General features: G+C 53.1%; 3 protein-coding genes across 4 annotated transcripts in view; 1 reads left to right on the top strand and 2 right to left on the bottom strand.

Annotated features, from left to right (window-relative positions):
- Window positions 1-145: 145 nt before the first annotated feature.
- On the top strand, window positions 146-1918 carry Ptrh1 (peptidyl-tRNA hydrolase 1 homolog). Of its 2 annotated transcripts, none has more exons than XM_042681076.1 (5): window positions 146-260; window positions 587-809; window positions 1034-1133; window positions 1300-1345; window positions 1445-1918. In XM_042681076.1, exons 1-5 carry the CDS (start codon window positions 165-167, stop codon window positions 1625-1627), a joined length of 648 nt encoding a protein of 215 aa, XP_042537010.1. In that variant the 5' UTR covers window positions 146-164; the 3' UTR covers window positions 1628-1918. The 2 variants fall into 2 exon arrangements, with proteins under 2 accessions (XP_042537010.1, XP_042537009.1); XM_042681075.1 differs by having other exon boundaries at window positions 566-809.
- Window positions 1919-2010: 92 nt separating this feature from the next.
- Window positions 2011-7817, bottom strand: Cfap157 (cilia and flagella associated protein 157). Its single transcript, XM_042681077.1, is given in 8 exon segments — window positions 2011-2379; window positions 3486-3536; window positions 3636-3757; window positions 4554-4704; window positions 4918-5048; window positions 5368-5635; window positions 6065-6218; window positions 7433-7817. Coding segments are annotated over 8 exon segments (1530 nt in total). The 5' UTR covers window positions 7806-7817; the 3' UTR covers window positions 2011-2099.
- A 3203-nt stretch (window positions 7818-11020) lies between these two features.
- The window catches only part of Stxbp1 (syntaxin binding protein 1), a 74392-nt gene continuing 71292 nt past the window's right edge, over window positions 11021-14120 (bottom strand). Inside the window, exon 19 of the mRNA XM_042681197.1 lies at window positions 11021-12958. Coding sequence (XP_042537131.1) covers window positions 12876-12958 — 83 coding nt within the window. The 3' untranslated portion in view covers window positions 11021-12875. The remainder of the gene's footprint in view (window positions 12959-14120) is intronic.

Below are 14120 nucleotides of genomic sequence, written 5' to 3'. Positions count from 1 at the left end.
GGAGCGGCCGGACACGTCACCTCCTTACGTCATTTCCGCCCCTCAGAAGCATGGCGTCCGCGAGACTCGGCCCGGATTGGATGTCTCCGCGACAGGTGGCGATGTAATTGGCTTCAGTCTGGATGACGTCAAGGGGCGGGGGCTGGGCTGTGAAGGGGGTAAACATGTCGCCGTCCGGTCTTTTGCGCGCGGAGCTGTGGCTGAGTCGAGCCATGAGCCGCCGCGTTTTGGAGCCTGGCTGCCCCACGAAGCGGTGGCTGGTGAGTGGGCTGTGGGCGACGACGTAGGGTCCCTAGCTCTAGTTCTGCCATTATCTTCCAAAGCCCCAGATGCCCTTTCTCGAGTTTTCTTACCTACAAAATGATCCCAAACTCGACTGCCTCCAAACTTGCCGGAGCTCGGCTCCTGCCTCGGGGCGCCGTGCGCGTCCCGACTTTGGGAGCTTCTGAGGGGTTTCCGGGCCCCTTTGAGTCCCTCCCCCAGTCTGGCCCTGCTGTTCGTTTCTCTTCTGCTTTGGGTCCCAAGGGACGCGCGCTTTGGGATGATGAGTGTTGTCTGGCCTCAGTTTCCCTGGTGCGGCCGGCAGGTGGCTGGCCTAGGGAACCCGGGACTGCCCGGCACGAGGCACAGCGTCGGCATGGCGGTGCTGGGACAGCTGGCGCGGCGACTGGGAGTAGCGGACAGCTGGACGCGTGATCGGCGCTGCGTCGCCGACCTTGCCCTGGCCCCGCTCGGGGATGATGCCCAGTTGGTCCTTCTTCGTCCTCGGCGGCTCATGAACGCCAACGGGCGCAGCGTGGCCCAGGCTGGTGAGTTGAGGGCTGTAGGGGCGGACCGACAGGGAGGGTGTTGGGAGCAGAGAGGGGCCCTGGCTGCAGTAAACACCTCTTGAGCTCCAACCGCTGCATGTCCCAGTACTTTGGGAGCTTTACTTTCTTTGTATGTGAAGTGGGGTTCATTGAAGTCCCTCATTGTGGGCAACTCCCTTCAAGGCAGATAGGCAATAACCTGGGCCATGTTTTCCTGTGCCAAGCCAAGCTGTTTGGACTGACTGCAGAGGAGGTATACCTGGTCCACGATGAACTGGACAAGCCCCTGGGGAAGCTGGCTCTGAAGCTGGGGGGCAGTGCCAGGTGAGGTTTGGGATGCTGGAATGCTGACCTTCCAGTTGGGGTGGAGTAGGGCAGCTGCCCTTCCTCCTCAGGAGGAGGCCATGCTGAGGGCAGCCTGGACAGGGTTGGTGGAGGCTGCTGACCTAGGGAGGCAACTGACTATTTATTCTTCCTCCATCCCTTGAAGGGGCCACAATGGAGTCCGATCCTGCATAAGCTGTCTCAACTCCAGTGTGAGTCTGCCCCTCTGTGCTGTACCGGGAGGGGGCAGCCAACATGGGGCCCCAGCCATTTCTCACCAAAGCCCTCTGGTTCCCTCTGGCTCCCCACAGGCAATGCCAAGGCTGCGGGTGGGCATTGGGCGCCCGACGCATCAGAGTGCAGTACAGGACCATGTCTTGGGCTGCTTCTCTCCTGATGAACAGGAGCTTCTGCCTCCGTTGCTAGACAGGGCCACCGACCTGCTCCTGGAACACATCCGTGCTCGAAGCCAGGGGCCCTCATCAGGCCCCTGACACCAGGAGACTATGGCTGTCTGTCTAACCACAATGCCCACAAATCCAGCCACGACCACAGAACTGCCAAGCCCACCTGTGGTATCCACTTTTTATATAACTCCTCTTTGGGCTGTCTCTGGCCACTTGCAGATTCAAGAGGTGGCCAAAACAGCTCATTTCTAGGATAGAGGGCTGGTCTTCTCTCCACTTGCTGCTTGGGATGCAGGAAACGTTTAAGGAAAACTAAACTTTTTGAACCTTTTTAGAGAGGCAGGCATGTAAACCTGTAAGATTAAAGATGCCAGTGAATTCTGAGGTCTCCTGGGGATGGAGTGGGGAGGGTGAGACTGATCCTTCCATAGCTAGGGGTGGGGAAAATTGGGTTCCAGCAAGCTCCCTTCCCAAGATGTATGTGAATGCCTTAGCCTACGGAGGGCCCTGTGTAGCATTCTGCAGTCCATATTGCAGATGGGGATGCTCAGAGGTCCCACTACAACCTTAAGGCCACCCCACTGTAGCCTGGTGGGATTACAGTATGCACCCAGGGCTGGCTGCCACCTTGCTGTCCCTGGGGCCCTGGCACCTCAGTAGATCTGCTTGTCTTGAAGGTCCCCATGCGGGTGACATAGGAGAGCTGCCTGAGGTCCTGAGGGTTGGGTGGAATGTGGGAGCGGCGAGGCACTAGGCCTAGGTCTCCTGGCTGGTAGGAGGTAATGCCAGACAGGTGCTGCATCAGAGACGTCATCTTGGGCGGCTGGTTGCTGGGACAGCTGTGGGAGAAGTGGGGTCATTACATCTACACATCTGTCTCCCGGAAGGGGCCCAGGGTCATCTGGTTTTTGGGTTTTTTTGGTCAGTCATGGGGCCTGAACTCTGGGCCTGGGCGCTGTTCCTCAGATCTTCAGCTCAAGGCTTGCATTCTACCACTTCTGTGGTAAAAAAGACACTTCTGGCTTTTTCTGCTTATGTGGTACTGAGGAATCGAACCCAGGGCCTCATGCATACAAGGCAAGTGCTCTACCACTGAGCCACCTTCCCAGCCCCTGAGTAGTTTGTTGGAGATAAGAATCTCAGATACTCTTCTGCCTGGGCTGGATTCAAACCATGATCCTCAGATCTCAGCCTCCTGAGTAGCTAGAATTACAGGCATGAGCCTGTATCCAGCAATCTCCTAGTCTTTTTGGTTTCAGTTTTGCAGATAAGGTCTCATACCAGGGTCAGCCTTGGCCTTGATTTTCCTTATCTCTGCCTCCTGTCACTGAGACTACAAGTGTGTGCTACCATGTCTGGCTTGGTTGTTTTGTGTGTTCTTCCTGGGTTTTAACTCAGGGCCTAGACACTGACTTTGAGCTTTTCTGCTCATGGCTTGCACTCTACCTCATTGAACCATAGCTCCACTTCTGTTTTTTAGATGATTAATTACACATAAGAGTCTCATAGACTTTCCTGCCCTGGTTGGCTTCAAACCTTGATTTTCAGATCTCAGTCCCTCAAGTAGCTAGAGGTGTGAGCCACTGTCACTTGGCTATGTGGCTTTTTTGTTTTTGGCCAGTCCTGGGGCTTGAACTCTGGGCCTGGGTGCTGTTCCTCAGCTCTTCAGCTCAAGGCTAGCACTCTACCACTTGAGCCACAGCACCACTTCTGGTTTTCTGGTGGTTTATTGGAGATAAGAGTCTCATGGACTTTCCTACCCAGGCTGGCTTTGAACCATGATCCTCAGATCTCAGGTGGCTGTCTTGTGACTTGTTTTGAGCTAGATTCTCACTAACATTTTGTCAAGGCTGGCTTTGAGTCCTGGTCATACCACCTTACCTCTACACCTCCCCAGTAGCTGAGATTACAGGTGTTAGTCACCATGCCTAGCTTCCATGGCTGCCTTTCCTGAGGCCACACAGGACCACCTGCTCACCTCTTCTTGTGGGAAACACTGCTCTGGTTATTTCGGGCATAGCTGCTCCCGGGGCGGCTGCCCTGGGGCTGGCTGGCCCGGGATTGGATGCTCCGGGGTCGGCTGCTTTGCTTATACACAGACAGGTGGGGTCTCTGGAGCACCACACAGCTGAGCTGGGCTAATAGTTGCTGTAGCAGTTCTTTGCGCTGCATCTGGAGGATCACGCTGAAGTCACTGTCCTGTTCTTCTGCTTTCATCTGCCGGTAAGGATGATATCAGGCCTACAGTGGCCCCAGAACCCACCTATCTCCACATGGGAACCTCCAACCCCACTGCCCGTTTTCTTAGCATCTGTACCCTGGCTGAAGTGGGATACCCATTCTCCAATTGGAAAGACTTCGGTTTGAAGCTTTCCAGAGCCTTGGAGAAGGAATTTGCCTTTTTGGAGATCTTTTTTTTTGGTCAGTCTTGGGGCTTGAACTCAGGGCCTGGGCACTGTCCCTGCGCTCTTCAGCTCAAGGCAAGTGCTCTACCACTTGAGCTACAGTGCAACTTCCGGTTTTCTAGTGGTTTATTGGAGATAGGAGTCTCACAGTCTTTCCTGCCTGGGCTGGCTTTGAACCACGATCCTCAGATCTCAGCCTCCTGTGTAGCTAGGATTATAGGCGTGAGCCACCGGTGCCCGGCTTCCCTGAGCATTTCTGCTCAAGGCTAGTGCTCTATTATTTTGAGTTACAGTGCCACTTCTGGTTTTCTGATGGTTAATTGGAGCTAAGAGTCTCATGGCTTTTCCTGCCTGAGCTGGCTTTGGAACTGAGATCCTCAGATCTCAGCCTCCTGAGTAGTTAGGGTCACAGGCATGAGCCACCAGCTTCAGGCTTTCTTGGCGATCTTGAAGGGATCTTACAATCCTGACTCAGCAAAGGAGTCTGGGCAAAGAAGAGCCTGTAAACCAGGCCCTGCTCAGCCTCTGCCTCCAGGTGGTGCTGTTCTTTGACAAGCAATTTCTGTCCTCGGTACTTCTAGCCCCTGTGCCTCCTGTTTCCTGTTCACCTGCATAATGTCCTGTAAGAAGGAGGTTGCCTGGGACAGGACTAGCTCCAGATTGGCTCGGACCTTCTGCTCATCAGTCAACTCCTGCTTTAGCTCCTCAATCTCGTCGTGCTGCTGTTCCACCTTCTGGGTCAGCTCCTCTATCTGGTTCCTGGTCCATGACAGGATGAATCAACTAGTGTACCTCCTCCCCAGGCTGGGACTGCCCTCACCTGAGCCCTCCTGGCCTCTCAGCCTATCAGACAGATATGAGGCCTCGAAGCCCCTCCAGGAGGAAAAGTCATAGGCCAGACTATGTGGTCCAAAAGATATGGGCCAAAACTGGCACTCTCCCGCCCTGTGACTCCGCTCCCCACAGGTGCACCTGAGCCTCTGGTTGTCTGTCTGCAGCTGCAGGAAGCTCTGCTCCAGGTGGCCCAGCATGAGGCGCAGCTGCTCGGCCTGCATCACGCCCTGTTGCTGTTCTCGGCATTTCTCAGCTAGCATGAGGATGATCTGCAGAAGATGGGCAGGTGGCCACACTGCAGTCCTGCTGTGGGGCCCCAGACCCTCCCTGCCCACCAGTTCGCGACACAACATGACCATGCTTGCCTCAGAGGTCAGCACACCTCTGGACAGCATGGGCAGGGATGGGCTCCATGTCATAGTATGCAACAGGAAATCTAGTGCGGGGCCAGCACCTGGAGTTCCCACCACAAGGCCTCGTCCCCTCCCCGTGGCGCCCTCCCTCGTTACTTAGCTTCAGCCTGGGGTCCATTCTGAGGGCCAGCAGGGCCCCAGGGTTCCCTCCTTTTGTGTGATGGCAGACACACACCTTCTGATGGCCTTTGCTGTTCCTGGCCATGACCTTCTGGATGCTCTCCAGCACCCCCACCTCTTGGCACAGCTGGCCCTGGTGGTCCCGGAGCTGCTCGTTCTCATGCAGCAGCTGCACGCCTTGTTGGGACACCTTGGCCAGCTTCATGGTCACAGTGCTGTTCTCCAGGATGGCCCGCTTTGTTGTCTCCCACATCTGGTTTGTGGCCATCTTCCGAAAATCAGCAGCCACCAGGTTCACGCGCTGAATAATCTCCTTCCTCAGCCTGGTCAGGACCGTGGGAGTGGAAGGGGTAGAAGAATTCAGGTAGATGGGCAGAAATCCAGATGGCCCCTCTTTCTGTTGGGGTCCCTGGAGCACCCATGGCCATTAAACACCTCTAGGCCTGGGTAGGAGTCTTTTCCCCCATAGACTCTAGGCCTTTGAAACTCCAGCCATGGCAATGTATCATCGCCTAGCAAATGAACAGAATTGACATCACAAGAAGTCCAAGAATTCTCTAAAGGCAGCCTGAGGCTTGGAGCTGACAGCTCACCTGGGTGGAAGAAGTAAACCCCAGCCAAGGCTCCATGGAGCAGGGGCTGGGAGGGGGCAGGGAGGGGGCGTGTCAACAACTTAGTCCAACCCCCAACCCAAAGCTGAGGATGGAAAGCTGGCCTGTGTGTGGCCACAGCAGGGCGTCAGGTCTGCCCACCTGTCCTTGTCCAGCACTGACTGCTTCTCCAGGTTGTAAATGTATTCCTTGTAATCCGCTTCCTGCTTCTGCAGCTGGTCCTCCAGTGACTCGAACTTGATCATGAGCTCCTCTTTCTGCAGCCGGAATTCCTCTAGGGCTGCCAGCTTCCCCACTGCCCACCAGAGGGCACAGGCCTGATGAGAGGGCTGCCAGCTTCCCCACTGCCCACCAGGGGGCACAGGCCTGATGAGAAGACTGCCTTACGGGCCTTGAGGGATGCCCCCAAGTGTCCCGTGGCATACAGGTCCTGCGCACCATTCTCATCTTCCTCTTGAGATGCCCTGCGGCCTCCCTGCCACTAATGTTTTTTGTGGGGCTTGAACTCGGCCTGGGCGCTGTCCCTCAGCTCTTCAGCTCAAGGCTAGCGTTCTACCACTTGAGCCACAGCGCCACTTCCGGCTTTTTTTCTTTTTGCTTATGTGGTGCTGAGGAATTGAACCCAGGGCCTCAGGCATGCAAGGCAAGCGCTCTACCACTGAGCCACCTTCCCAGCCCCCTGCCACTAATCTTACAGAGCCTCATTCAGATTCCCACCTCCTCCAAGAAGCCTCCCTTGATTCTGTTCTCTACTCACACATTAACAGTGACAATGGCAGCTGAACTTGGATACCTCGGGGCCAGCCAGTCAAGCTGCCCTTTCACACCCCCCCGGAGCTATTATGTGTGTGCACACGCATGTGTGTGTGCATGTATCTGCGCACACCAGTATCAGGGCTTGAACTCAGCTTGCACTTTGACTTGCACTTCTGCTCAGCTTTCTTACGTGTAGTTGGTGTTCTACTACTTTAGCCATCTGTCCAGGCTGGCATTTTTGGTAGTTGAGTTGGAATCCCCTGAACTTTTTTTTTTCCTGGGCTGGCTTCAAACTGTGATCCTCTAGATCTCAGCCTCCTGAGTTGCTAGAATTGTACATTTGGGCCACTGGCCCTCAGCTAGGACTATTCTTGTATCCGTTTGAGCCACAGCTCCACCTTTGGCTTTTTTGGTGGTTTTTAGAAAAGAGTCTTATGGACTCCTGACTGGGTTGGCTTTGAACCACTATCTTTAGATCTGAACTTTCTGAATAGCTAGGATTATAGGTATGAGCCACCAGCTCCCAGAAAGACTATTCCTTTTGAAATACTTCCTTGTAAAAAAAAGAAAAGAAATACTTCCTTGTACAAATTGGGAGAGGAGTTGGGGGACAATTAAAATGATGTATTCAAAGAGGCACGCGCTTGCTCTTACTCTAAGCTGTGTTAGCCCCGTTTCCCAGGTGAGAAAACTGAGCCCTGCATCCCTCACTGGCATGCACCCACAGGTCTGCCTGCCCAGTGCTCTCCTTACCTAGGACGATGTTCTCCGTGGTGAGTTGGTCCTTGGTCTCCTGGAACTCGTGGCGCACCTGTGCTAGCTGGGCCTCAAATGCGTCTTTCTCCATCTCCTTGGCCAGCTGCAGGGTCTGCAGCTGCTCATTGAGGTCGGTGATCTCATCCACCCTCTGGTTGAGCGTGCGCTTGAGGAAGGCCACAATCTCTTTCTTGTTGTTAGCTAGTTGCTCAAACTCCTGGCGGAACAGTTTCTCCTGCACAGCCAGCTCATCCCACTTCCGCTGGTACCTGGGGTGGGGCCCAGGCGGAGGTCCAGGGTCCAGCTGGGCATCTGCAGCCGGACTTGCTCTCCCGACTCCTCCTCCCTCCGGCTCTGAATCTAGCCTCATTTTCAGCTGTGTCTGCCCCCTGATTGGTGGTCTTGACCTCAGCCAACCCCTGTGCTCAGCCTTTTGTGCTTATTCCATCACCAGGACATAAGCCCCGTGGGGACTCGGCCTTTACTAGGTTCACATGGCAGGCCCCATGCACCTCGTACATGGCGTGCACCTGTGAAGGAATGCTTACAGCCACCTGGGAGGGCATACGCGGAGGCTATGCTAATCGTCCCCATTTCCTAGACAAATGGAAGCCACGAAGAAGTTTGTAAGTGGTGAAGCTAGAGCTTGAACTGGTCTGTTAGGAGAGATGAGACAGCCCTAACGGGTGTGGGGGTTGCCAGCCAGCTCTGCGCCCCTTAATTCTTCCAACCCCTTCTTCACAACCGCCTTCCCTACCCTGCTCATCAACTGAGCCTTAGTATTGCCTCCTTGAGACCCCTCCTGGCCCTGAGCCGTATTTGTGGCCTTCTCTTTGGCTCCGTCCTATGGGCGGGCTCTTGTCCTTTGGGACCTGGTGACAGAATCTCTGCTTGGTGGATCCCTGGCCTCCTTCACTTCTTCACTTCTCAGGGCGTGATGGGGCGGGGGGGGGGGGGGCGCAAATAACAAACATCCAGTACCAGTCTGTCTGAACATCCCCCCCCCCCCCCCATGCATTCCATGTGGGGTTTCAGAGCACCATGTAACTAGCCTGGTACCAGTGGCTCATGGTTGAGCCATCGCAGATCTCAGCCATGGTGCGATCTGAGGGTCATGATTCAAAACCAGCCCAAGACTCTTACTTCTTAACCACCCAAAGAGCAAGTAAGTTCTGGAACTCTGGGAGCTAAGAGAGGATGGGAAACCCACTTCTGCTAAGTGGGGTGGGGCGTGCCTGGACATCCCACTGCCTACCACAGCACAGGTCCAGAGCTCCCTGTTCAAGCCTACAAGGGCCGCTGACCCAGAAGCACCTCCCTGTGATCTTCCCTGCTGCCACTCACTTGGCCAGCCTTTCCTCCAGATCCTGAATCTGGGCATGGTAGAACTCTCGAAGCTCCTCTATAGACGATGTCTCCTCAGCCTTCAGGCCGGGGATGGTATCCTTCTTGTTCCCTTTCTTCTTCTTGGTCTCAAATTCCTTGCCTGTCTTGCTTGGCTTTTTGGGAGCCATGCTAGATGGCAACCACTAAACCAATGTCCTTTTAAAAGGCTAAGTGGTTGCTAAGGAAGTGGGTCCTGTACATAGCAACAGCCTCAGGGAATGAGGTAAGACTTAAAGGGCCCCTGTCTCACTGGCTTCCCCTTTTAAGGCAGAAACCACCACCTGAGGCCCTGGGTGTCCCAGGCAGGGGCATCTCAGACCAGCATGCCTGGCTTTTGGGCCTAGTTCTGGGTTCCAGAGAGTTGTTTCCTTCCTCTAAGTAGAAAGATATAAAAAATTAGAGGGCTGGGAATGTGGCTTAGTGATAGAGTGCTTGCCTAGCATGCATGAAGTCCTGGGTTTGATTCCTCAGCACCACATAAACAGAAAAAGCTGCAAGTGACACTGTGGTTCAGGTGGTAGAGTGCTAGCCTTGGGCAAAAGAAGCTCAGGGACAGTGCCCAGGTCCTGAGTTCAAGCCCCAGGACTGGCAAAAAAAAAATTAATTAGAATGGTCAGGGGCTGAGGGCATGACTCAAATGGTAGTGCGCCTGTGTAGTAATCTCTAAACCCTAGAAAAACAAACCTAGAATGGTCAGGGTCCCAGAAATCACCTGTTCCTTTGGGCCAATCAGAAAACAGAGGCCCAAAGAAGGCTCGGACCTCTTCTGGGAATGTCTTCTTTGAGGCCATCTTGTTACTTTTTCCATGTCATTCTCTAGGAATGCTGCATGAGCCACTGGTGCCCAGCTCTTTCAACACAATTTGTCCCTTCCCTTCCTGCCTGACACTCAAGATTCTGATTTTAGAGGTCAGGCTCCTCAAGGAAATGACTGAAAAGTTAATGTTTTTGGTGTATATAAAGAGGCCATTTACTAAGAACTGAGATCCCTTTACCACCAATTCTTAATATGCAGTGCAACTGGACTCTCATGTGGATAGAGACATTCAGAAGACCCCAGAATATAACACTGGGGAAATGCAATGATTAGGGTGAGCTAATCCTCTACAAATTCACTGCATGTCTATCAAGCCTACTTGTTAAGATGTCCTTAAGAGTAATGGGTTAAAACCAGGGTCTGATTTTAACATGTTAAGGAAGATCTGTTTCTTCTGAGAACAATGCCTTTAGTGACCTCATTATTTCCCACTGCCACCCCCCCCCCCTACCCTCCCCCCCCCCCCCCCAGTCTAATGCAGCCAACTCGCAGCATCACCACACCGAAACCATAGCCAAACTATACAGGAGAGCAGGATTTCATGAGAATGACTTTTTTTTTTTTTTTTGGTCCAGTCATGGGGCCTGAACTCTGGGCCTGGGCGCTGTCCCTCAGCTCTTCAGCTCAAGGCTAGCTCTCTACCACTTGAGCCACAGCACCACTTCCAGCTTTTGTTTTTTCTGCTTATGTGGTGCTGAGGAATCGAACTCAGGGCCTCATGCATGCAAGGCAAGCGCTCTACCACTGAGCCACCTTCCCAGCCCCCCATGAGAATGACTTGAGACAAGGGAGAGGGAGAAGAGAGGGAGAGAGGAAGAGAGAGGGAGACAGAGAGGGGGAGACAGAAGGAGAAAGAGGGAGAGGGAGGGAGGGAGGGAGTTCATCCAGAATCCACTGCTCTGAATGTCCAGCATTGTAGCAGGCTTCTCAGAACCTTGATGCTGACCTCAGGGTCACCTCCTTCCTGCAACTTGGGGATTGCAGAGCCCCCAAGTTGTGGGGTTTCAAGACCACACCTGTGAGAGCTGTGAACAGAGGAAGGGGCCAATATCCCTGAGGAAGGGGTCATTTAACTGTGTGCCCCAAATATGGACCCCACATGCTCAAGTAGGGGGCATCTGTAGACAGAATCCCACAGTATCTGAGGAGACAGGCAATCTAGAGAGGGAGGAACAGGGAGAGGAAGGCGGACCTTCTCTCTGGGGGACATCCTGTTTCTAGTGGCCCAAGACAAGCTTCATGGATTGGCCCAAATGCGAGACAGCCATGGAGATAATGTAAGCGATGGTGACTGGGCTCTGGAAGATGGAGCCACCGCCCAGGTTGCCACCCTCCTTTGGCTCCTGGGAGTAAAACCAGCCCGCACTTCACCTGACACCATGCATGGGCACTGATTTATTTATTAGACTCGAGTGCTTTAGTACAGAACGGTACAGAGATGATACATGTTTGTGCTTCGATACTTTCAAACACTGAGATTTCTGATAATTTCAAGGTAAACAAGTTTCAAGACAGACTAGCTTTTTTTTTTTAAATAACCTTTTGATAAATTATTTTTATATAAATAACAGAAAGGAAAATCCACGTTTGACAAAACAAGGTCCTGAAGCATAAGCATTGCTTGGTTGGAGGGGACAAAATAAGCAGACAGGGAGAAACAAACCAATGCAGGTTCCTACAGTTCTGTCCTAAGGAAATGAGACTTTGTAAGGGGGGCTGAGTGACAGGAAGAGGACTGAAAACTAATGGGAGTGCAGAGGGAGATTTCGGAGCCAGAAGAGAATGCCACAGAGCAGCTAACGGGGCAGGCAGAACGTATTTTCAAAAGGAAGGCGAACACCACAGGTACGAGACGCAGTAATATACACAGTCTGCGGGAGGGAGAGGGTGGCGGGGGGCTGGGCAAGGGGACATTTTTGTGACTTCCACTGTCATTATTTTTTCACAAGAACAGCAGCAGAACAAGTGGTGTGCTTGCTCCTGGGACCAGGAAACTGCTGAGTCCTGAGGATAAGATATCCTTCTAGCACTTGCTTCTTAACTTTTGCTTTACAGCTACATTTTATACAGCTACATTTTTATACAGAGAATAAAATGATCATTTTTTTTCTTACAACCACAAAGACATTACCACATACTACACAAAATAAAGAACTATGAAGTATCTTAGACTGAGGATTGTCTGACAGACCGCGACCACGCTTGCTGAGTGGAGTCAGCGTTGGCATCACCCGGGGGGAAGGGCAGAGCGCCTGCACCCTTTCCATGGAAAAAGCTCTCTGACCAGAAGCCACCAGGGCCTGTCTGTTCCAGTCCATTCCTACCCCATGAACGCTACCCAGGCTGACCCTTCTAGGGAAGAGGAGTTGTTTAGGGGGATGTGGGGGGGGGGAGGGGGTAGTCAACAGGGTCAGGAGGCCTCATGTTTTGCAGAGGCAAGCAGGTTCCAGTGGGAGCCCACTTTCTGTCTTGGCGGTGACAGGCGGGAGTGGGGTGGGGGGTAGGGGTGGGAGGCTCCCCCAGGGTCACAGCACAGTGGCCATGGGAAACAATGCCAGGCAATGAGCAGGATGCACCAGCTGGCACCCAGCCTGGCTTCATGTGGACATCCTTAGCCTCATCCACTGCTGTAGATCACCAGGGCACAAGCTCCTGGGGGAAGAAAAGAGGCCAGTTCCAGCTCCAGCCCCACGAGGTGTCTATGCCCTGATTGTCACTTCCTGGCTTATCTGGACGAGAAGAGGCAGCAAGGGCAGCAAGTGGAGTGCAGATGCCAGGTTAATAATCCTCAGCGTGAAATACTTTAAGAACATAGACACCGCTGATTCCCACGGAGGATAGGAATGACCCAAAACAAAAATGTGAAAATACCCAAACTCTACCTTTCCATACTCAAGCAGTTTGCAGGGTTTGCAGAGGGCTATGTACAAGGTCACGGAACCATAAATAAGGGCGAGGAGTCCATTCGGTCTAGAGTTCAAAAATGGCGGCGCAGCGCTTGCAGGTGAACTGCTCCTTGTAGTTACATATATAAGATACTCTTTTTAAAAAACACAATGCATTATTCTGTTTTGCTTCAAACGAGAAGAGGGCGTTATCAATCACGAGACCGCAGCGCGGGGAGGGTGGCCAGGGCGTGCAGGGCTGGGGAGGCAGCAGAGAAACTGAGGCATGGCGCTGGGGAGCCGCGGAGCACTCTGGGAAGGGGGCTGGGTTTTGGAGGGGCAGCTTAGATTTTTAACTGCTTATTTCTTCATCTGTTTTATTCAGTTTCTTCAGCGTGTCCAGCAGTTTCTGTGGGGTGAGGATGTGCGTGGATCCTGGGGAGGTAGAGAAGACAGTGAGCTGGCCTGCTCTGGCCGCCAGCTCATTCCCTGGTTCTTCTCCCTTCCCTGCCGCTGCTCCCGCCCCTCCCTGGCCTGGGTCCACTGACGCTGTGTGGGGGAGGGGAGAAGGGCTTGGGGCCCTGTCACATGAGAGACATTTAGGGACTGTGGCTAAATGAAACACATTCTGGGGCTCAGGCAGGGCCCCAGACTGCCTGTGTGGGAGCCCAGCACCACCCCAGGAGACAGAGGAGATGCATGTCTTATTCTCTTGCACTCCAGGTGAAGCCAGGGAGAGAAATTCCAAACATGGCAAAGGGAAGTGGTTGCATGGGGCAGGATTGGTAGTGAGATTGTACATGGAAATCCCGGGGGAATCACAAATGTCTGGGAGCCTGCCAAGGGGTGCTGGAATGGAGGTGGGACCTCAGGTGTTAAGAGGGAAAGGGCGGGGACCTGAGGCCTTACCTTGCAGAGACCGCGCTTTGTAAGAGATTAGAAATGCTTGCAAAAGTTTAAGCTAATGGAATTAGATATATTTCTAGTGCAAAAGTAAAAAATTAAAAAAAATTAAAAAATGAAAGACTTTTTCATAAGGAGAGAAAGAGAAAGATCTAAGAAGTGCAGTAAAAAATGATGCATGGATTGTGTGGTCTGGACATGGACTTAATCGAACAGAACAGGAGTGACGGGTGGCGTGAGCATGAGGCCTGCACGCATGCAGCAGTGCACTCCAAAGAAAGATCCTGGTGGGAAAGAAGAACTAAACAAAAGAGTTCCGTACTTGAAAATGTGCCTTCCTGGAGACCTGGGGAGGAATGGGCCTTCATAGGAGTGGGCAGTGGGAACACCAGATGTTTAGATTTTCATTCCAAGGACAGGCAAAAGAAGGCTTTGGCTGGCTTGTTGGCCATCATTCCAATACCAGGGTCTCTGTGCCTCTGACCACTACCTGCTTCGCTGACCTGGGACCCCTGGAGCTCGGGTGCTTCCCTGAAAGTCTAGACCAGCAGAAAACTTGTAGCATTTTCTCAGGCGGGAGAGGCATATTCCTGCAGCCTTATCTCTCTAGTAAAATTCAGTGCAGACTCAATTTAGCTTCTTTTTACTGGAAGGGGGACTTCTGATCAGGTGCTAATCCCGAAGTGTCCTCACC

The sequence above is a fragment of the Dipodomys spectabilis genome, unplaced genomic scaffold, assembly GCF_019054845.1.
Source record: "Dipodomys spectabilis isolate Male_0828 unplaced genomic scaffold, ASM1905484v1 ptg000067l, whole genome shotgun sequence".
Taxonomy (NCBI): domain Eukaryota; kingdom Metazoa; phylum Chordata; class Mammalia; order Rodentia; family Heteromyidae; genus Dipodomys; species Dipodomys spectabilis.
Note: the sequence above shows the minus strand (reverse complement) of the source record. Positions and strands in the feature narration are given on the sequence as shown.

Coding starts and splice junctions, on each gene's coding strand:
- Ptrh1 (XM_042681075.1), top strand. CDS start 165: ATGTCGCCGTCCGGTCTTTTGCGCGCGGAGCTGTGGCTGAGTCGAGCC. Junction 810..1,033: donor GCGCAGCGTGGCCCAGGCTG/GTGAGTTGAGGG, acceptor TCCTGTGCCAAG/CCAAGCTGTTTGGACTGACT. Junction 1,346..1,444: donor TAAGCTGTCTCAACTCCAGT/GTGAGTCTGCCC, acceptor GGCTCCCCACAG/GCAATGCCAAGGCTGCGGGT.